Source organism: Ascidiella aspersa, chromosome 3, assembly GCF_963924565.1.
Source record: "Ascidiella aspersa chromosome 3, kaAscAspe10.2, whole genome shotgun sequence".
Taxonomy (NCBI): Eukaryota; Metazoa; Chordata; class Ascidiacea; order Phlebobranchia; family Ascidiidae; genus Ascidiella; species Ascidiella aspersa.
In genome coordinates this window covers 24385933-24409042 of record NC_139449.1, presented here as the reverse complement: position 1 = coordinate 24409042, position 23110 = coordinate 24385933, and the positions used below count along the sequence as shown (strand labels likewise).

Genomic DNA, 23110 nt, shown 5'->3' with positions numbered 1-23110 from the left:
GAGGACATTGCGATGATGGGCCGCTGCGCGATGCAGCAGGTTAACTTTCGTTTCCTTAGTAGTTTCCTGGCAACTAAGTACGCATCGCAATTATTTTGACGATATTTTACTACATTGTACAGGAGAATAAAAAAGATAGTCAAAGGTTTTAGTTAGCTTTAAAAACGCTTGGTAAACTAGGCTACATGTAATAAGCAAGTAAAAATAGTTTGATTGCGTTATACGAATATTCTAGCTTTTATTAAAGACAAATACTAATATCCGTAATTTCAAACTATGTTGTTTTATTAAAGTTGATAGAAAAATGTTTGCTCATCGCTTATTGGCTTCGAATGGCCGATATTCTCTACGATGTGCTTTCTTGACTGTCTTTTTTGCTGCGGCTTTTCTAACCTTGTTCTCTATTGTTCATTTCGTCTATACAGCACCTGGAGCAGGTAACTGACTATACCCAGACAATATTTTTCGTAAATTATTTGTTCGCCAGTCGTATTTCATAGGTTTAATCAGGCTTTAAACCCTTTGAGGTCGTAAGTAACACACTTACATTTGCCTTAACCACGATTAAAGTATAATCTGCTTTTCACAACATGAATCATGCGTGACGTAATTCAATCTGAGGCGAATAGCGTACATTCTGAGCCTTTACATTCGTACCAGGTAAATGTTATCGGCTAAACCAACTTGTTATAAGCGCAGTGTAAAGCCCAGTAAGATACCCCATAGAGCTTTGACATGTTCAGTTTGGGTAACTCTCGTTCAAACAACCTTAAGAAAACTACTTTTACCCTTAATAATTTTTTCGAATTGCACTAAACCTTTTTTCTTGTTTCTAGCGAATGCCTACCTCTACAGACTACAAATCCACATGGCAATGGCAGATCGAGGTTAGTATAGCAGATGCATCGCCTTTATTTTGTTTAGTTTATAGGCCTACGTTAAAAATAAATGCCCCGGGAAATATATATATTTTTTTTCAGAGCGAATTTATATTCCCCGGATAGTTGAAAATGGAACTTACCTTCCTCCAAGTTTTCACTTTCTTCACAACGAAACCTGTCCAGAAAAGTTCCTGGAAATGAGTAAGCATTAATATTCACTCGATTAAAAAGCCCATCTTAATAGTCTGACAACAATTAAATATTTTTATTAATGCTACAAATGTTTCAATAGTATATAATTAGTTGCACTTTTAGAGTGTATATTGGCTTTTAAAGTCGCATAACATGTGGTGACCATAAGATTAGGTTATTTGGCTCACAAATTGAGTTTAAAAAATCGCAATTCACACTTCTCAGAAAATGGACTTTAAATGCAGATATCGAGCTGTCTAATAGTTTTAAGACAACGATTTAAAGAGCCACAATACTTGTTTTATCTCCGTAAAGGTAAATTTCACGTCTAAAAAATACCTAAGTAACACGAATTTTTACACTTTTATATCAATAGTAGACGTAGTAAATTGCGCAAACGTACATACAAAATTGATATTTACATCAATAAGGTGCTGTTTGAGAAAGCAGAAGTGTTACGGAATCGCGGTTAAATAGCAATCGATTATATACGCTAAACAACAATTGGTCCATTTGTTGTTCTTACTGGTGATATATAGAAACGTTATTTCATTGGAAACCTCGAAAAGTCAACACTAGTGGCCCTAATTCAATCTTCATGTCGAACCATTAAACTTGCTTTTTCTATTACACTTATTTTGTTATACTACCAATATTCTGGTTTTTCTAGCAAATAGTATCACAATTCGACACACAGTAACTTTAAAATATATCCATCTTAACAAAATAACAATATTTTTCGTCCAATACAAATAAAGTGTAGCCCCAGCAAAAAACGATATTCCTCTTTTCATTGGTATGCAGCAAGTTTTCTATGTGAGTTTTTCTATTGATTGCCAACCAGAAACTCCACCGTGAAAGCTTCGCAAACTTAGTCAAGAGGATCCCATGTTACATAATTGGACCCCTTTGGTTAGAAACAAACTTGTGCCGGAGTTTTAAATTTGTTTTTACTTTTTCCGCAGCTGGTCCAATCGCTGTAAATTTAAGCGAGATTACACTCAGTGAAATGGCGTCGGAACTAACGGAACAAGTATCAATCGGCGGAAGCTGGACACCCCATGACTGTATTGCGAAATCGAGGGTAAAATCAAGTAGAAAAACGTAAAATTAAGTATGTGCTAAGCCACGTCGGTCATGAAACAAATTCGCTAATGCCACTTACGAATATGTGGAAAATTCTACCGTTGAAAAGCAAAGATTTTTTTGCGAAATTGAGCTGCGATTTAAAATATCCCAATTCAAAAAAGTCTTTATTTTTATAGCGATAAAGCATTTTAATCTACCGCATGAGCTGCTTTATTTTCGCTTAATTAATTTATTATTTCCTGTCTTATTATTGAAAAGTAATTTATTTATGGTGAATAAACGTTTCAAAAAACATTCCCAATAATATTTTTACCACAATAAAATGATGTAGCAAGTTTACTAGTTACTTGACGCATTTTTTAAAATACCAAAGTACTCTTTCCCCTCTGCCAATGTTTGCATACGCGACATGAATCAACTACTCGTGAACAGTGTTTACTGAACACACTTACATTGATTTAGACTTGGTTGTTTTAACTTTGTTAATCTCAACGTTATTAAAACGCAATACAGCGATTTAGTCATGTGAATAGTAGTTTCTGGCGAGACTTTCCTTAATTAGATGTGAATAAATATACGTTTTTAGCTCGTTTTAAAAGGCCATTTTAGCTCTACACGGACTTAGAATAGAATGTGTAAACAAAATATTACAATTTCTTTGCTATTATGTTTAGGTCGCGTTCCTGATTCCGTTCAGAAATCGGCACCAACATCTTCCCATTTTACTACGTCACATGCTTCCACTTCTCTTCAAGCAGCGAGTCGATTTTACGTTTTTCATCATAAACCAGGTAAGCCTGATGTCTTCGTATTAAATATAAATGCGAAAATGCATGCGAGATAGGACTGGTATGGCTAGGTGTACTTTAGTGTCAACGTCACTTTCCGAATTTACGAAAACATCTTAAACACTTGTTTTGAAATTAAACGTACTGTTTCGGGGACACACCTTTTTTAGTCGACTCAATATCTCGATTCGCCCGCGAAGCTGTAAGTAATCATTTAGGAATTACAGCTCTTTTTAAATATTTCTTATTTTCAAAGCTTGTAAGTCATTTATGTTTTCAGTATAGACGGCATGGACACGCTTTGTTAAGTTACTTAGCATTCAAATCAAAACGCAACGTAAAGTATACTGATTTAAACGAATACTAAACAACATTGTGGTAGAAACTTTGGTTATTTTATATTCTAAGGAAAAATTTGCGATGTCTAGAAATATGAACTTGAATCGCTTAAAGGTATTTCCAAGTCAGGTTTTAGTTTAGTTTTTAGTTTACACCGTAAAATCGAAAATAAAACTATAGAAAGAAGAAAAGGGAGCCGACTGTATTTGTGGTCATACACAAACTATTAAATGGTCATACGCATACACCATACTGTACAGTCACATCCCATTTTACACTATTTTTCTTCCCAATATTTACCGAAGTTGTGGCAAAGGCTATTCAACTGCCTTGAATCTTCCACGCTGCCGTTGATGCCATTCATTTAGTATTTTATTGTTATTATAGTGTATTTTCATTCAAGTAACAGTTATATAACTCGGCAAATTTTGAAGGGAGGCAATGACACTAATGTTTACGTTACAGAGAACGCTACATTTGCATGATTTTAGCTTATTATTTTTTATGCGTTTCTTTGGGCCAAACGTCAACCACACGTTTATCGCGAAATGACTGTATGACCGTACTATATGCGTTTCAGGCGTTTCAGGCGTCCCTTTGTTAGCGGTAGAATAACTCAAACGAAGTGTGTAATTTTTCACAAGGGTTCATTTGCCGTTCTTTATTCGAAATTCGGAAACAAATATTGATTTTGGTGAGTATCGCACGCCGTACCCTCGCGCTATTCTTTCGTAAATGGGCGCGTCTTTCCAAATTCAAACAAATAAGATAATTCACTTCGCTTTGAGTTGTTTATTTTCAATTTTGCTGGAATTATGGGTGTAATATGTTATGTGGAAAATTGTAGGCGAAAACAACGACGAATATAAAACTCTTTGTTTTTTAAATGATACAGTTTAAAAACGCCTTTAACATATATTCTCAATAATATGAGGAGATTGTCCTCTTGAAACGAACCATGACGAACGCAGAATACGGTCACGCTTTTCAAGCATTGCGGAATGTTCTCTTATACTACAGCGTGAAACGTACCAACTCCTATTAAAAGTTATACTCGTTTTAGCGACTGTTTTAACTCACCGCTGCGTTTTGTGGGTTTTGACATTGAAGTCGTAAAATGCGATTGTTGGTTATCATTATCAGGGATGTATTCCTCGTTTTAACGTTTATATCGTTGTTGTGAAAATTTAGATAAAAGTATACCGGCAGGTAAAGTTTGTAATAGAGTAAAATCATAGCAATTTACGCTTTAACATAGGCGTTTTCGGATATAATAAAAATGTGCTTAACACGAATTTTCTCTAAATCTAATTCAAACCATTGTCTAAGTTTCGAATTTTTTTTAGAAATCGGGGTTCTATAAATCTGTCGCATTGGGACGTGTGCCCATTATTCGTCACGGCCTGGTTAACTGTTTTCCGCGTGAGTGAACCATCCTTCCCACCCGCCCCTTTATTTATTCAAACAGGCGCGTTGGTGGCAAGCATTGGGCCGTAGGATTTGACCTGTGTTAACCTAGGCGCCGAACGCAAAAGTTGTATGAGCACAAAAACTGAGGCTTTGTTGGACAGTCGGGCGTGTACAAAGCACTATAGTATAGGGTTGGGCAAAATCCGGACGTTGTGTCAAAATGACGCCCATTGTTTCTTTCAAGGCCTGCTATAAGTTGGCCAATAAACTTTAACCCAATAAAAGTTTGCCTTTTGGTTTCTCAATTCAATTAAGGAGAAATGTCTTTAGGTCGATACAAAATCTACATTTGTTTGAGTATGGTGTGTACACCTTTTTTCATTTGGGGAATTTTGTCGTTCGCACAATCTGTTTGTGTAAAACTGTCCTATCAAAGAGGCTAATCATTCAAAACATTCTCCATTAGTTAACAAAAAGGATTATTTTTTGTGGTAAAGTGACTCACTTTTTAAGAAGTTATAGCCATATAAAATCAACGTTGAAGTCCTTTTTAATTTGGTCGATAGTCCAGTGTTTTATTTAATTTGCTCACAGAATAAAAAACTTACGTACTAGGCATAAGAACTTTAACAAAAAATTTCTATGCTTTTATTAAAGTAATCTTGGTAGTACAGGAAACTATTTTACTGGTTCGTGTAAATTTATACAAAATTATTTTCGTGGAAAATTTAATGCAGAGAACAGGAAATTATTATTGGTGCGTTGTTTAGGGTTGAGCGACAAATATTGTTTGCAAAAAAAGCTACGCCACTAATCTATAACTCTATAGAGCAGTAACTGTGACCGAATTAAGTTGAAATAAAACAATACCTTGTCAATCAATACTGGGTTTTAGCACAACCAAAAAATGAATAAAGTTCAATGGCCGAGTTTTCCTAACTTGAGTGAAACATTATTTTAGGGAGGCTACTCATCCCCTGAAAAAAGTTTTAATGATCCCTTATGTTTTGTTGATAAGGCATTTCTACTCAAACTGATTGGGGTAAATATGTTTAGGAATATAAATATTGTACAATCAAAAAAGTTAAAATGCTTTGTTAAAAATGGTTTCGCAATATTATGTTGTAATTTTAAACTAAAGGTAATTATAAACTAACACTTTAGCTGCGTTTTTTGACATTGTATCAGGGGATAACATTTTATAAATCATTAACTAGAGTTATGTTAGCTTGTATCTAATAGTTTATAAATACTACAACACCGTATAAATCATGCACATTGGCGGGTGGGCTAATTCAGTTACCAAAGATGCTTTCATGCCTTACTGATATGACGTAAATAACCCATTTAATCGTTGTCGACACCAACTTTTAATCGTTTGTCTTAAGCAACTTTTTGACGTTTTGACGGAACTGTAGAGCCATGCGCATGATTTAGCCATTAAAATAAGTAGTTTTCGCGAGTTACTAGTATGGAGAAACGACTATACTTTTTAAACATTAGGACAACCTATATATGGACATAGTTTTCCTTCTTAAAGAATCACCGGTATTTGAATTAAAACAAAAAGTTTCTTGCCTCCCAAAGGTTAACAATTTGTCTGTCCAAGGTTCAACTAAAATTTGCCAAACGCCCCAGCAAATTGTGAACTGCACAAACTTGCGTTTTCTGGTATTTAAGTAAATATAACGCAATGTAACTACAACTATTTCACATAATGTCAAGGAAAAAATTGCGAGGCTTAGCAGCGCCAACTATAACGTTACTAAATTCGTTTACTATTTGTTAAATGTCTACAAATATTTGATTTTTATACGAAAGCGTAAGGGTTAAACCAACGTTTATTCTGTCATCCGACCCATTTTACCCGACATCATATTTTTTATCCAATTTTTAGTTGCATTTGTTACATAAAATTATATTTAAAAGATTGGGCGATAGGCAAAGCCTGAGGAAAATGTGTTTTGTCCCTTCGTGGTTTTGTGTAAACACGACCTTCAGGGCCTTCATGCTAGACCGGGCACGCTATTTCTTGGGCACCAGCAGTTACTGGTAAAATAACAAACAGCGATATTGATGATCTACGGTTTCATCTAGTGCGATTTTAAACAACGAATAACGTGAAACACAAATGAAAGCTTTTAGTTGATAAAAATACTTGGCTCCTAAACTGTCTTTTGGTAAGGCATTCTTAGGGTCTTAATGGAATCTTACTAACTTTCTGACATTTTAAAAAAATACAACAACATAAAACTAAAAAGAACAAGTTAGATCAAAATCACCGCATCGTTAACAAAAAATATTAAGCTTATCACATCCTTAAACACGTTCAATTGTCAGCAATGTTGCGCATAGCAAACATAAAATATGAAATAAATAAAAAAGTTAGGTTTTTTACATTTAACAACTGACTAAAATAGCCCGATTTTACTAAAATACATTTAATAAGTTTTATTGAATTCGTTTGCGTAAATTACTTAAGTTCAATTTAAGTCCTTGACGTCAAGTCTAGTCTTGAGTGGCGGACGGTTTGAATCAGTGGGTAAAGTAAACCGGAACAATCAGAGCGGCGTTTTAGTAAGACATTTGCAGGTAAAAAAAAAGTTGTCAATTGTGTTAAAAATTTTTTGTGTTATTTTATTACCGGGCAAATGTCGTTGTTTTACCAGGCCATTCCACTATATGCTTGAATGTATTTAAATTAGGATTTCAGTTGCATATTCGCGCACCTTAGGGAACGATAACCTTAGGTTTCCGAATTTCTATTTTTTAGACGTCGTGTTATAACATAACTTTACGACTATTTGATATTGTTCATGCGTTCTGGCGAGAAAATGATTCTACTCTCCTTCCTGATTTGATTTTGCAAGCGTTTAGCACAGAGGTTCCCAACGTGGGCGGCCCCTTGTGGGCGTTAGCGAGTTGCAAGGGGACGTTTTGGGCCTCTTTCTCATTTAGGGGGCGCTGAACGCACATAAAGGGGCGTTACATAAAAGTACGTTTCCGCAGTTGTTTTTATTAATGAAAATGGTACAAACATCACTGTAATATGTATCATTTAAGCTTAAATGGCAACTTTTGTAATGCGATCTTGTAGTAGTTTCTGGCGTAATAATTGGTTTCTAATATAATATTGTTGGTTGTTGTTGCGTTATACGCTGCCAAATGTTTGTATATTTAAAGCAAGGATCGGGGACCTACGGTCCGCGGATCCGTCAATGTAATTCACCCGGCTCGCCGCCTCTTTGACAAACAAGAGTCCATTTCAAATACTTTTGGAATATTTTAACAACGTTCGCGCGAATGATATTTCTACGTCCAATTTGTTTCATTTTTGATGCTGTCTTTTGAAATAAATCAGCGTTTTTCACCGTTGCGCCGTGAAAGGCTGCCAAGTGCGCGGACACGGAAAACGTATTTAAAAATATTGGACATATATTTTTTAACATTTTTTTTCATTCCTTATTTTCGGCAATGTAATAAGTACTTAATTTAAAAGAAATGCCAGTGAGTAAAATCGGGCCCGCTTCGCTCGCCAGGTGCACCCTTACTTAAAAACACTAACAAACACTGAACTATATCAAGGTTATCGAGTTTCCTCAAATAAGGTTTATTGCACTTTTCATTAGTAGTACGGATGACGACGTGTGGACTCGCCTTTTTGCACTTTGTGCCAACACTTTACTGCCTCCTTAAATGTAATTTAAAACGTTTTCAGGTGCAAAAAAAGATCCGAGGCCCGCCTGATTCACAGAACTTGTTCTAACATTTTAATAACACAATTCTTAGTTAACATCTTTCTGAGTTTGGTTTTGGGCTGCGACTAGAAAAAGGTTCCCGACCCCTGATTTAAAGTGTTGGTGTAGAAAGTTGAATTTTTCCTGGTAATAACATATTTTGTGAAATAATGTACGTATATTACGAATTATCTTTTTGTTAAGCTAACGACAAAACTGGATTGCTATGAAACTATATGTTGAATCGTCAGCCGTTTTAACTGCAGTAGCGCAAAGTAGTTTGCATAAATGTGTTTAAACCTTAACGCAATTATTTTGTTTGTAAATTATATGTCCTTCTACCTTCATGCCCTAATTTTTAGAGTTATGCACCTACGCCATTAATTAAGTTCAATTTATACACATGCGCACTAAATTCCTATATAGTGAATGTGTGTTAGACAATCTAAAACATGACTGACAGCTCATCGAACTGAAAGTATAATGTTAGACAACGTTTAATATAAAACTTTACTGTAAAGCATGATAATGGGTTCGATATGAAATAGTATGGAGCCCAATGGGGCACTAGTGTAAAAAAAGGATGGGAAACACTGGTTTAGCAGCTTAAAATTTTATGCATTAGTACCATAAGGGATTAATAATAAAAGGGCAACGAACTGCTATCTCCCGCTTATACTATAGGCGTTGTTGAACCGTGCAGCCGAAGATAGACTATACCTGTGTACTTGCAATAGGTTCAGCTTAACTCTGCGTTGTAAAACTGAACCAAATTCTCACATCTCTCACTATAGTCATTGGACGATTTTTTTCCCATAGGAGGGTGATTATCCGTTCAACCGCGCAATGCTCCTTAACATCGGATTCCTGGAGGCGCAGAAGTTGGGTGCGGAGAAGGATGGACGAGGCTTCGACTGCTTCATCTTTCACGACGTCGATCACATCCCGGAGAGTAACCGCATCTACTACGGCTGCTCCGACATGCCAAAGCACTTCGCCGAGCAGCTTGATATTCATCTATACCGGTTCGTTGTTGCAGAGTCGCTTTGCCTAGATATTAAGAACTGCTTTTTTGATGCCACCCTTGCTATTTTGAGAAATCCTTTTAGAAGTCGGGTGTGCGTCTGAAATCACATGTCGAATCGAAACTGGTATAATTAGCTTGGACTAGTTTCTCAATTTGATGCAACCTTTTTAGTTTTAACGTTTTATTAAACATATTTTTTTCACTTTATTGACAAACTTACTTCCTAATTTCTGACAACCTATACGAACAATGTGTTTCCACTTATTTTCCCAAGAAAAGGCACGGCAGTGAACCTTCTATAGTGAACAAATAAGCCTTATTTGCAACCACATCTTTTTGAATTGCTCAACAGCGTTACTAGTAGAAAGCCACCGTAAACAATGTTGATATAGTGGACTGATGTCGAATTTGGAGTTGACAAAATGAAATAAACCATTAATTTCAAAGTTCAAAATACGTGTAGGCCGTACCTAAAGGTTGGAATGCTTGTTTACTTTATGCAGGTTAGAGTACGAAGATTTTTTCGGTGGAGTGAGCGGAGTTTCTGCGGAACAGTTCAAGGAGGTGAACGGTTTCTCCAATCAATTCTGGGGCTGGGGTGGAGAGGACGACGATTTCTATTCAAGGTAATCACTTACTTTTAATTCTTTGGGTCTATCGCAGGCGCAAAATTGGATAGGTTAGAGCAAAGGTTCCCAACGTGGGCGGTACCGCCCCCTTGTGGGCGTTGGCGAGTTACAAGGGGGCGTTTTGGGTCTGTTTCAAATTTAAGGCAGGGGTCGTCAACTTACGGCCCGCCACCTCTTTGAAAACTAGACACGAGTCCATTTTAAATACTTTTTGACTGTTTTAACTTAGTACGGGCAAAAATTTTGATCTTACTACGTCCAGTTTGTTTACGTTTTGATACTGTCTTTGCGATAGATTAGCCCTTTTTACCGTTGCGGACAAACGGAAAACGTATTCAAAAATATTAGACATATATATTTTTAGTAGTGTGGATGAAAAAAAATCCGAGGTCCGCCTGATTCACAGTTGTCTTAACATTTAAATAGCACAATTCTCAGTTAACATTTTGTGCGGCCCACAGAGACCTTTCAGAGTTTGATTAGTGCCCGTGACTAGAAAAGGTTGCCGACCCCTGATTTAAAGTATTGGTGCCGAAAGTTGAATTTTTCCTGGTTATGACCTAACCTGGTGAATTAATGTATCCATAAATTTCTATAGTGAATGTATGGACAACCTAAAATATGACTGACAGCTTATCGAAACGAAAGTGAAAACAATATGATGTTAGACAATGATTATTATAATACTTCACTTTAAAGCAAGATGAAGGGGGCGATATGAAATAATATTGAGCCCGAGGGGGCACTAGTGTCAACAAGGTTGGGAAACACTGGGTTAGAGTATATCGTGTGGGTAGGAATAATAATGTTCTTTGACTGGCTATCAAAGATTTTTTATAGCAACCACTTAAAATTTGAGACTGTATGGTCGATAAATTAGGAAACAATTGTAACACTTGTAGTTTAAAAATGACATATCAGAAAGTCAGAAAGGCTTTTTCGCCATCAATTTATTTCAAATGATTTGCACTATATAGAAACTGAGGATCCCACTGACTCACGATAACATTAACTTGTTGATGGCTAAAGTTTACTATCCTAGCTATCTTTGTAAACGGCCGCATTTGTTTATAATTCGGAATAGGGTAATCAGGTCGCAATATACAAAGACAAATTGTATTGAAATCTTGACAAGCTTTCGCACAACCGTGATTCATCAGGTAGAAAATTTGACCTGATGAAGCACTGTTGTCTCTGAAAACTGTGTTTATGAATAATTAAATTTAGACAAATAATCTTGGTTAATAAAAATAACAAACGTGGCCATTACTTGCGGTGATTTTATGGTAAGTCGTAGATAGCTTAGGGAAAAATCCTGCAAATTTTTGGGAAAATTTTAAACAAAAAGCTTGGTCGCCACTCGTTTAGAACTTTTCGTAAATTCAAGTTTTTGTGTATTTATCGCAGAATTAAGCATCACGGATACAACATCTCACGACCCCCGAACAATTACGGGAGGTACACGGCAATAGTGAAGCATCACTCGCAAGAAGCACAGTTCTTAGGAAGGTCGGTATTGCTCTTTTGTTGAGTTTGGCACTGTTTGCCCAATACGCTGATTTTGTTTTATTTGTTATCATTTTCAATCACATTTTTACTCATCTAGTTAAACTGTGGACCATGGCCCAGTACTAGGCCAACAAGACATATATATAGTCCAAGCAGCGTAACGGTCTTGAAGTTGAGCAAGATATTCGCTCTGTATTCAACAAAGCCAAGAATTCCGAATCTTGTAGCCAAATTTCAAGAGCATGTACCGGTATCTCATTAAAAATAAATCGATAGAAACCATTTCGCCTGTTTTTTGAGTTAAATGTTCATAGAAAATGTTTGTGTCCATATTTAGAGCACGTGGTGAGCCATGAATCACTATTAAATATACATTTAGGCCACAGTCCAAAAAAGTTTGGGAATCCCTGAGTTATTGCATGCAATACGCACAATTTGCCTAAACGTTTTATATTTACATTTTCATGCTGTAAGTGCAATACTTTTGTACTCTAGTTTATTGCATGTCCTATGGTTAGGCTTGCCATACGTTCCGGTTTAGCCGGGACAGTCCCGGATTTAAGGCCTTGTCCCGGTGTCCCGCCCTGTTAACCAATTTGTCCCGGATTTTTCAATTTAAGATTTACAAAAAAAAAATTAAAAGATGTAAAAACTTTTGAGTTTTTTTGAATTACTTTTGAGCCATTTAGCAATTCTTTCTCAAAACTAATACTTTTTACTTGTTTGGTAAGACTCTCAAGGAAAATTGTTATCATCAATTAATTATTTTTCCAGTGGTAATAAGAAATATTTTTCTTGGGGTGAAGTTGCTGGGGCTAGTTTCTTTTTTGTCTGTGGTGGGTAGAAAAATGTAAATGGATATTATCCGGCGGGTGCTGGGAGATATCGTTTTAAGGAAGGTAAGCGAGCGTCGTCGCAAACCGGTGACCGTTAAGCAATTTTTATTTTCAAGGATTTTTAAGTTAGACGCAGTTTGGTGCCGGACTATTATTTGCTTGAATATTACGCAAGTCTAAACAATTGTTGTTACAACTTAAAGTTTAACATTTGTTAGTAATTCTGGATCGATAAATGTCGCGGGTTTTCATCATTACAAAGTAAATTGAAGTCATAACAGACTAATTGCTTTAATAGAAATAAGTTTTAATGTTTCCAACTTAAGACTTAACCGTTTTACAACTTCGTAATGTCTGTTGCCGCGCAAAATTTAGGTAGCGTTCAAAAAATTTCGTAGGCCTATTTAGTGTGGCGGTTTTAATAGGCTAGTAACCAACTTTCAGTTTCAAACGAGATTTTACTTTCGTTGGACGCAGTATGGTACATGGATTACGTATTTGCTGAAAATCACGCGAACAATGGCTACTATACAACTTAAGGTTTTACGTTAGTGAGTGGTTCCCTATTGATTTATGCCACTGGTTTTCGTTACGTAAAAGATGTTTGACGTGCTTCGCCGTTGGGTGCTTAGTCGTTTCATTTCAAATAAGCACACATTATTTGCAATCTTACTTCAACAGTTTGCGAAGACGAATAATTAGATATTTCACAGTCACGCAGATAAATGCGTTAAATTATAACACGCCATCCGATTAAATGCTGCTTCCACACAGGCTAAAGAATGTGACTCCATTTGTGGGGAAGCATTTAGTTAACCCATTTCAGGTACAATAAGCCCAAAAATAGTCAAGGGACGGCAAACAAATATGCTGCATAACAATTAGCGATTAGAGAAATAAAATTGTTTTATTTAGAAAAAATTAAAATGTTTACCATTTGACACACTATTTACCACTCAAGCCAGAATATTACGCTATTCGTAACATTACTTTTTAGTAACATGGTAAAATTACTTTTTTAAATCATCGGCATAAATAACACGCGGATAAAAATCTACAACAAAGGGTAATTCATTCAGAAATTATGCTTCTTTTAGTTGTTTTTTTTTAGCATAGGAGTAAAGCAATACTTTTCAGTTGATACCCTACTGATCCAAAAACATTTGGTGAAACTCGAAATATATCAATTTTTTCATAAGGGGTCCGTTTTGCCCCGCCTTCCCCTACTTGAGAATGATTTGGTCCGGGAAATACCAATTTGTTATGGACACAGCGCCTTTGCCAACATGTACGGCCTAATATTGTTGCTGCTTTTACGATGGCCACATCCTACTTTAATTGTAGAAAGTATTTACTCGACTCATTTTATTCACAATACAGAACATTACTTTCGGCTACAATTTAAATTACTTAGAGTTAGGCAAACCACCCTGAAAAATATGGCCCTGAAAAATAGCATCTGACAAACAACCGCAATCCCATTAAGTTAATTATTTGCATCAAATTAGGTCTACATTAAGTTTATTTGCAGTTTTTAATAAGCGTCCGGGATTTACGTTTCTAAAAAATGTCAAGCCTACTTATGGTACTATCACGATATATATCTGATAAACATTTTTTAAGCGAAAATTGAATATTTATTTTTAGATTTAGCTTGCTGCAGACAACCATCGAACGAAGCTACACTGATGGTCTCAATTCGGTGGAATACAAGAAGCCCCTGATTACCCGAGAGCACTTCTTTACTAACATTTCAGTGGATGTTCGACCTCCAAAGAAATAACCCTTCAGTTAAAAATGAGGCGTTGCACTTCTTGTGCAGGAACTTAGTGGTGGAAGCGTAATACTGAAAAACACCTTTTCCGTTTTAGGAATTTTTTCCAGGGTACCATTGAATGTACACGTGTTTTATTGTTTATTATTTTGTTTAAATCAGGGGTCGGCAACTTTTTTTGCACTGCGGACCGGTTTAAAACTAAAATTTTGTCGCGGACCGGCCTTAAAAAACAACAAATGTTCAGGAAAGGAAATTTATTGCAACTTTTAATGCGAACGTTATGCTTGTTTTGCCGCAAAAAGGTTCTCCCATCTAGGAATTATTGAACTTACTGACACCACAGGGCGGCATCCGGCCAGCCAAACAATTTAGTTTAACCCGCAGACCGCGGCTCATTTCAATAAAACTTTTAGGCCTTCACGTTTTTTTTTTAAATTACACTTGTATACCATTATTGCCAATTCCTATATTCTTACCAGCTTGTCAAAATAAGGATATTTAAAGCATTCTTTCAAAAGAAGTCACACTTTTGTATAACATATAATAATGTATGATCCCATTTTTGACCAGGCCCTACAAGACACTTTTGATAGTTAGCCTATGTATTGTAAAAACAAAAAAAATAATGGAAAACGTAGGAACCACAGACCGACACCTGAAAAGTATGGGATAGACATATGTACAAGGCTTGCCAGAATGATGTCAGAAAAATCTTTAGGCTTTTGACTTTTTTGTCATTTTATAGAGTCCACATTACAACTATACAGGCTAAACCTAATTAATATACATACGTTTTTTCGAAAACTTTCCTGCCTAAATATCAAAATAATAAATTATTTCAATATGGGGCATAGTTTATAAACATTCTTTGCATGAAATTCTATTGTACTTGAGCACGCTTAAAATTAAATCACATGATATTTTAGCCCATTTTTCGATAGATTTTGCAATAACAATTTTCATTATGGATGTTGTGAACGATCTATGTAACGCATATGGCCAGGAAACACTAGTTGTTTTGAACCTCACGAGAGCTGTAAACTAATTTGCATTTTTTATCATACCAAACAACCATGGAGTAGTAGGCTATTAGAACGAAGTTAAATGTGTTTTAAATACTTTTTTAGGTTTTACGTACTGTTCGTGTTGAAACAAAATTTAAATCTGACAACCCTGCTACGATACACTTACAAATTGATACGTGTTAGAAATAATCTTAGTAAAAAGGCTGACTTATAGATTCCTGACGTACCTTTTTTTAGAAACCGCGTATTATTCTTTGTTTACAAGCAAACATGTATAATTTTTTGTATTATTCCTGGGGAATATTGCTCCACTCCGAGTCATGTAACGCGCCACTGTTAACGCATGTGCTATAGGTTGGCCACCACGAGTTTAATTATTAGCATAGATGATTGTAAACCAACCATTAGCCGACATGTCGTGTTGATAAGGTACATGCATTTTTAACAGGGGGGGGGGGGGGGGGGGCAATTAAAACTTGAAAAATAATAAATAATATTCATATTGTATTTATATCATTTTATTAATTTTCAAAGAGGGCCACGGTGTAAAAAAGGTTGAAAACCCCTGATCTATAGGATAACAGTTGAAGGCCGGTTCCTTTCAACCATGTAATCACGCCTGCGCTATTGGAAATGTCACACAAGTTATGCGTTTGTTTTGCGAAAGCCAATCGTCCTCGACCAAGTTTCCACAGTCACTATGACGTCACTCGCAACTCGCGCTGAAGTGATTGATTGTCTGCTCCAAAACTGAGTGGTTTCCAAAAAATAAATACAGTTAACATCATTTTAAAAAGAAAGAAGCTCAAAATATGATTTAGGATAAAAAGAGTTTTTCCAGTCTTGTCAAGTATTGACTTTAAATGTATTTGACTAAGAGTCCTGACAGGTGACTCCATCCCGTTCAGCTTAGGACAATAGTTATCGTGGGTTATTGGCGTGTTCTATAGGTGTACACATATTTTTGTTTACTACTTTATTAATATGCAACCGTGCCTGTTTATGTGTTGTATGAAGTGCAGGGGTGTTTAAGCGTATTTAAATCCGTGTCGTATAGCTATAGACGCAATTAACCTATGCGCACGATTTAAGACAAAAGCCAATCTAATAATAACAAATCTTCAGATTCTAAATAAACGAAGTATCCCATATAACGAAGTATCCCATTGCTGCTGACTAACACTATCGCCACCATGTACAGTTTTTTATTCGTAAGCTTATACTCTCGATTTTGAAAGGCACAATGAAATGCATATGCATATTTTGGTTTTATCACCTTTATATATCCGTATTCACTATTTGTACGCGAAACTTGTCGTTGATTGTATCGTTTGATTTTAATGCAAATTTGTTTCTTTACTTTTACGTTTTACCAAGTATCAATGCAGTTCGGTATTCGTTTTAATTATTATACAGTATGCATGTTTTCCTTCACCATTTTTGTTATTTTTACACACCTGTTTACGTTTACAATCGTACTTTTTCGCGTTTAACATTTTAAGATCGCTTTTTAATTCGTGCGATAATTTGATTCAGTGTGATAATTTTTCCAATCGGTTTCAGCGAAATGTCTACGGCGACCTTACTTCACAATTAAAAGAGTGAAATGTTATTGAAAACGTGTATTTGTTGTTAAGTAGTTGTATTTTCAAATTTTAAACCTAATAAGAACTAAAATCGTAAATTGCAAAGTTGAAATAGCATATTCCAGCAAATTTTCAAACCGTGTATTGTGAGTGGATGAATTATTAGACCCCTCTATTAGACTCTATCAGTCGATTGCTGAAAATCCACCTTAATTTAGTTACGCAGATCGGTGAAGTACAAGCTGTAGAGTCGGAGCCGGAAAAGGACAGGACAAACTCGCACGTTTGTCAAGAGTCGGACTCTTTAAGGCCGGAGTCGGATTAGGGTTGTATTTAAACGACTCCGCAGGCCTGCCCCAAACGACGTAACACAGTGTGAATTAAATCACCACAAATTATTCTCGGTAGTCCACAGATACTAATTATAAACGGCGCAAGTTATCCAGTATAAACAATTTGAATGTTATTCTTGCACAACTTCTTGGCAGGCCTCTGAAACTGACCTTAGGATTGTGAGAAGCTAAAAAAGAGTTTTCTAATACATGGCATGCAGTTTTAAAATCATTTTGAAATAAATTAAGTTCATGTGAAGCTTTTTTTAAATAGCGTAAGTCCAAGCAAGTTTGTTTCCACAAAATAAAAAGTAAAGTAAGTCTTCGTCCAAGTCGTCCATTGCCCAAGTCATGTCCCAATCAAATCACCAATAGGGCAACCCAGCTCAAAGTCAAGTAATTTACATAAACATAAAACTATTACACTTAGTAAAATCATCCAAATATAAGCAATAAATGAACTAACGAACAACAAAAACGGTTTTAAAAAGGGAAAAAAACATTTATTAAAGGAAAACACTTACTTTCTATCTACGTCATTTACTCAAAGATTTGAGTCCAAGTCAAGTCATTTTGCCCGAAAAAAGAAGTCAAGTCAAGTCATTTGAAAAGAATGACTTAAGTGAAGTTATTGACTTTCAGTCATTACAACACGCACACGTCGGACTGTTTTTTCTCGAGTAGCCAGTAGTATTATAATGGTCGCGCCAATTTAGGTTGCAGATCTTTCTTATAGGCGACCAATATCGTTGAATAACTTTTTGTTTCTTGTAGCGCTGTAAGTTTACCATTAAAAATGTTTAAATCCTTAGCAGTGAAATGCTTTTTGATAGCGTCGATTTATAACGGATTAAAGCAGCCTTTTTTTAACCTGGGGTAAATTGACCCCAGGAGGTAAATGAGCTGTCAATCAAAATATTAAAAATATGCCGACTTTCCTAGTTCAGATTAACTGATAATTATAAGCTAGCCTAGTAGCCTATTGATTCTTTATTGTCTAATGTAGGTAACGTTATGCTTCGCTAATTGATGCTTGTTTTATTGGGAACATCCTCATCTCCTAAATATCCTGTTGTTACCAGGCATACTATACTAAAATAAGTTATTCTGGTTTATATTTGTTTGTGTGCCTTTGATACGAATTTATATGGTAGAAATTGGCGCAAAATATTTTTAAAGGGGGCATGGCCAGTTACCCCCTACTGCATCCGAACGTGCTCAAAATGCTCTTACAGAATCTGTTGGCCAGTAATGGGTAATGGGAGACTGATGTCTGCCTGGCCTATACCATAAAAACCCTGCCTAATTTTAGAACTGTTTTCAAAGTTCTAATCTACGCATTAGGTGGGCATAAGTTTGTATCAACCAAAACTTTGTATTTTTTTTTTTGCGCACGGCCGCTAAAGGTATAGTCAAAGCCCACATGCATCCGTGTGGCCTCATGTTGTGCACCCCTGCTTTAGTGCCTACAAGTTATTTTACACGCTTAAAAATTGTGTCAGTTTTCATTACACTCGCGGACCCCTTGGGGGTCCGTGGCCCACAAACACTATCCATGCATTTTTCGCCACGTTGTATTGAGAACACCATACTAAGGGTAGGTATTGTTGCCTTGTCAATGTGCTTATAGAAAATCTTAACACCGTAAAAGTAAAACTGTATATCCCAAATTAGATTTAGCAAGAACACCTGTACAACAGGATGCCCCAATGCGTGTTTTACTTATTTCTCAATAAAGTCGTGAATTCTCCCAAAAAGTTGAAGATGTTGGCAAACGAAGTTTATAAAATCTAACGAAAGTTCAAAACGAATTCGGCTTTGTAGAGTGGTTTGTACAGCCTTTACTAGAGATGTGTCACTCCAGGAATGTATAGAGTTCCAAAATGTTTAGAATTTCTCTAAAAGATTCCACCAATAAGCTAAGCAAAATAAAGAAATCTTCGTGGGCCAACATATTAGCAAAATTTCAAAGGATGCACTTACGTTTGAAATCACGTACTACGCTTGCATTTAGCGGCTGGGTGCGAACTTAACCGGACACTTGTATTTCAACACTAACACTAATGTCTCAAAATACAACTTTTATGTTGTTGTTGCTTGTATTTATTTCAGCCGCTGGAGCGCCAGAATCGCGTCACGGCGGAGGCTTAAGGAACTGGAATCAAAAAATTGAAAGACAGAACGAAAGAATGGTGGTGCGTTGGTATGTGCGAGTTGCAACGTGTGATAGAAAAAAAGAGAACTTGCGAGAGTGCAGGTCAATCCGATATCGTTGTCAGAAGTAGTAAGTGAAAAGGGTGGGGCATGTTTTAAAAACGTGGTATGTGAAAGTAAGCTGGAAAAAAGAATGCATGGACACGCGAAAAAGAAATACCGGTTTGGGGGAGAATTTATAAACTGGGGCCGAATTTTTTAAGGGGATTTCGCGTTGACAAGCTTCTTAAGCGCCTTCGCCCTCTTCTTCCTCTTCCTCGTCGAATTCGCCTTCCTCTTCGGCGGTGGCGTCCTGGTATTGCTGGTACTCGCTCACCAAGTCGTTCATGTTGCTCTCGGCCTCTGTGAATTCCATCTCGTCCATGCCCTCTCCTGTGTACCAATGGAGGAAAGCCTTGCGCCTGAACATGGCGGTGAACTGTTCCGAGATACGCTTGAAGAGCTCCTAAAAGCGAAAGAAAACACCATATTAAAAATCTGGATTAACCTCTTGAAAAGCAACACTAAGAAACTGTAGTTTACCTGGATGGCGGTGCTGTTTCCGATGAAGGTGGCGGACATCTTGAGTCCACGTGGTGGGATGTCACAAACGGCGGTCTTCACGTTGTTGGGGATCCACTCGACGAAGTAGGAGCTGTTCTTGTTCTGCACGTTGAGCATCTGCTCGTCGACCTCCTTCATGGACATGCGTCCGCGGAACATGGCGGCGACGGTCAGGTAGCGTCCGTGACGCGGGTCGCAGGCGGCCATCATGTTCTTGGCGTCGAACATCTGCTGGGTGAGCTCGGGCACGGTAAGGGCGCGGTACTGCTGGCTGCCTCTGCTGGTGAGCGGGGCGAAGCCGGGCATGAAGAAGTGGAGACGGGGGAAGGGCACCATGTTGACTGCCAATTTTCGGAGATCGGCATTAAGCTGACCTGGAAACAGAAAAGGGTGTTAAATAGTCATCCCAAAGCAACCGTGCACCGTACAGAGAAAGTTACAAAATCAAACAGGGGCAACCAAATACGCGTGATTGTACCTGGGAATCGGAGGCAGGTGGTGACGCCGGACATGGTGGCGGAGACGAGATGGTTCAAGTCGCCGTATGTGGGTGTGGTGAGCTTCAACGTGCGGAAGCAGATGTCGTAGAGGGCCTCGTTGTCGATGCAGTAGGTCTCGTCGGTGTTCTCGACCAGCTGGTGGACGGAGAGGGTGGCGTTGTAGGGCTCGACAACGGTGTCGGACACCTTCGGTGATGGTACGACGCTGAAGGTGTTCATGATTCTGAAAACAAACCATGGAACCGTTAATACATAAAAAGAAACCTTCATCTTGGTTGACGTCGTGGCTACTGAAAAGTACACGATTAAAAGATCGTTTAAGTATTTACCAGTTAAATAAAATTATGTGTAGCAACAAAATTGAGTTAAAAGAGGAACTGAGCAACACCGTAAATGCGGGCAGTATGTGGTGTTTTTCGCATATGTCGCAAAGTCGACCTAAATTACCTGTCTGGGTACTCTTCGCGGATCTTGCTGATAAGCAGTGTTCCCATGCCGGATCCGGTGCCGCCGCCCAGGGAGTGAGTGAGCTGGAATCCCTGGAGGCAATCACAGCTCTCGGCTTCCTTGCGCACAACGTCGAGGACCGAGTCTACGAGCTCGGCGCCCTCGGTGTAGTGGCCCTTGGCCCAGTTGTTACCAGCTCCGCTTTGTCCTGCAGAACAAACACGTAAACGATTAAGTGGATTCGTTGTTTCTGTTAAGGTTTTACGATTAAATAGCTTTGACGATGACAAATCGGTATGTAAATTTATGGATTTGTCTAGACATTTAAACAAGTCTTTTGCATAAATTTTGGGTTGATCGTTGACTGCCGTAATTGAAACTTACCGAAGACAAAGTTGTCTGGTCGGAAGATCTGGCCGAAGGGACCGGATCGGACTGAGTCCATGGTACCTGGCTCGAGATCGACAAGGACGGCACGGGGCACATATTTGCCACCTTAAAAACAAAATAAAGGTTTAAGAGAAAGTATGATGGGTATCACAGTAAAACTTTCGACACTGCTTGTTAAATGCAGGAGGGCAAAATTAAGGCAGACGCGCAGCTTAAAGCTGTAGCGTGGAAACAGCAGTAGATATAATCGATTGTAGCTACAGCGACAGCGAATATGGCCTTTTAAGGCGACGGCCACAGTCACGTACGCCAGCCATACCGCAGATCACACATGAATAATTTAGGCTTTCGGAAAAGGCGTGGCAAACTGGCTGCACTTAGTTGCAGTAGCCAAAGTGCTGCACGTTAAGAGTAAATGTGCGATGGGGTCTTACCGGTTGCCTCGTTGTAGTAAACGTTGATCCTCTCGAGTTGAAGATCGCTGTCACCGTGGTAGGTACCGGTTGGGTCAATGCCGTGTTCATCGGAAATGACTTCCCAGAACTATGAAAAATAATCTCATTGTTTGAAAATTTTATCAAGTGTTCAACACAGTTGGGCAATCGTCGAAGGAACTGTACAGGATCAAATCGTACGGTATTTACAGCAGTTTCAAGCGCCATGTCGTTGAACGCTTTTAAGCCTAGGTTTAGCGAGTCGCGCTCACACACACATTGCGCCACATTGAGCTCCGATTGGTCGAAAGGAGTCACGCGGTTAGTTGGCATATCCGCTCTAGGAACAGCTTAAACGCGGGATGACTAACGGAGAGCAAGCGCAATTGTCAAACTCTCTTATTTATTCGCAAAGTTCGCCGTGTGAATGTATTACAATTTCGCCGAGCAAATGTACGCTGAGCGAATGTATTACAAAAACGCGGCAGGTGCTTCGCCATTTAATTGACCACACAATTTGAAACGCAATATTTTTTATGATGTAACGCACAATATTTCAATCTTTCCAATGGTTTATTACATCAATAAAACGAATTAAATAAAGCCTTTGCCAATTGCTATTAAACATAATAAATTTACAAACCTTAGCACCAATTTGGTTGCCGCACTGGCCAGCTTGAAGATGGACGATTTCGCGCATTATAATACGTTAAAATTTTAAAACACAAAACAGAATCGACACTATCAGTACAACACAAAGCGTTTGAAATGAACGACTCGTCTGGCGCTGGCGCAACGCGTGAACGCATACATTTTGAATTTTCTCCGTATTCATCCGCGTGCTACTGAGTTCCCGCTATTTCGGCAAACCGTGGAAATTCTTGGGTGGATCTTGCCAGTAAATTTATTAACGATTTGACGAATTTACAGAAATAAACAAACTATTAACCCAAATTACTAAACTACGTCCGCTTCGACGTGTATCATTAAAAGCGCTCGACAAATATATTGGAACAAGCAGTGGCTTCAGTGAAACGCATTAGTAATCCACTAGCTTAGCCGTAAGGTTTCCTTAACTGCATAGTTTCAAAACTCACCTTGGCACCGATTTGGTTACCGCACTGGCCGGCTTGAAGATGGACGATTTCGCGCATTTTGAAAGGTAGATATAAATAACACTGCACAAATATAGAAAAAAATCGTTTCTAGAACTCAGTCACAGAATGACGAAAAGCCGGCGAGCGCCAATATTTAAACGGTGGCCGCCCTCGCCGCGCGGTGACGTAATTCTTGTTTGTTCTTTGACTGGGCGCGCTGCCTTTTTTGCGCGCCGGTTCGATGAGGCGATCGAACTGGGCGCGCGCGGTACTACTTCGGCTCGGCGGAGGAACACCGTCTCCACGAGTTTTGAGATCGCTAAGCAAC

The 23110-nt window shown here is 37.8% G+C and overlaps 2 protein-coding genes across 3 annotated transcripts; one reads left to right on the top strand and one right to left on the bottom strand.

Annotated features, from left to right (window-relative positions):
* The first annotated feature begins 298 nt into the window (after window positions 1–298).
* On the top strand, window positions 299–15152 carry LOC146161055 (beta-1,4-galactosyltransferase 6-like). The gene is made up of 9 exons (XM_083383917.1): window positions 299–437; window positions 837–887; window positions 981–1082; window positions 2039–2157; window positions 2837–2953; window positions 9256–9461; window positions 9967–10089; window positions 11500–11601; window positions 14085–15152. The coding sequence occupies exons 1-9, from the start codon at window positions 305–307 to the stop codon at window positions 14218–14220; spliced, it is 1089 nt and encodes a 362-aa protein (XP_083240043.1). The 5' UTR covers window positions 299–304; the 3' UTR covers window positions 14221–15152.
* A 4073-nt stretch (window positions 15153–19225) lies between these two features.
* Window positions 19226–22902, bottom strand: LOC146161054 (tubulin beta-4B chain-like). 2 transcript variants are annotated; one of them, XM_083385408.1, is made up of 7 exons: window positions 22783–22902; window positions 21686–21794; window positions 21246–21356; window positions 20862–21069; window positions 20393–20637; window positions 19894–20288; window positions 19226–19816 (listed from the first exon to the last, which is right to left on the bottom strand). In XM_083385408.1, the coding sequence occupies exons 1-7, from the start codon at window positions 22837–22839 to the stop codon at window positions 19598–19600; spliced, it is 1344 nt and encodes a 447-aa protein (XP_083241534.1). In that variant the 5' UTR covers window positions 22840–22902; the 3' UTR covers window positions 19226–19597. The 2 variants fall into 2 exon arrangements, with proteins under 2 accessions (XP_083241534.1, XP_083241535.1); XM_083385409.1 differs by lacking the exon at window positions 22783–22902 and adding an exon at window positions 22329–22456.
* Between the last annotated feature and the right edge of the window lie 208 nt (window positions 22903–23110).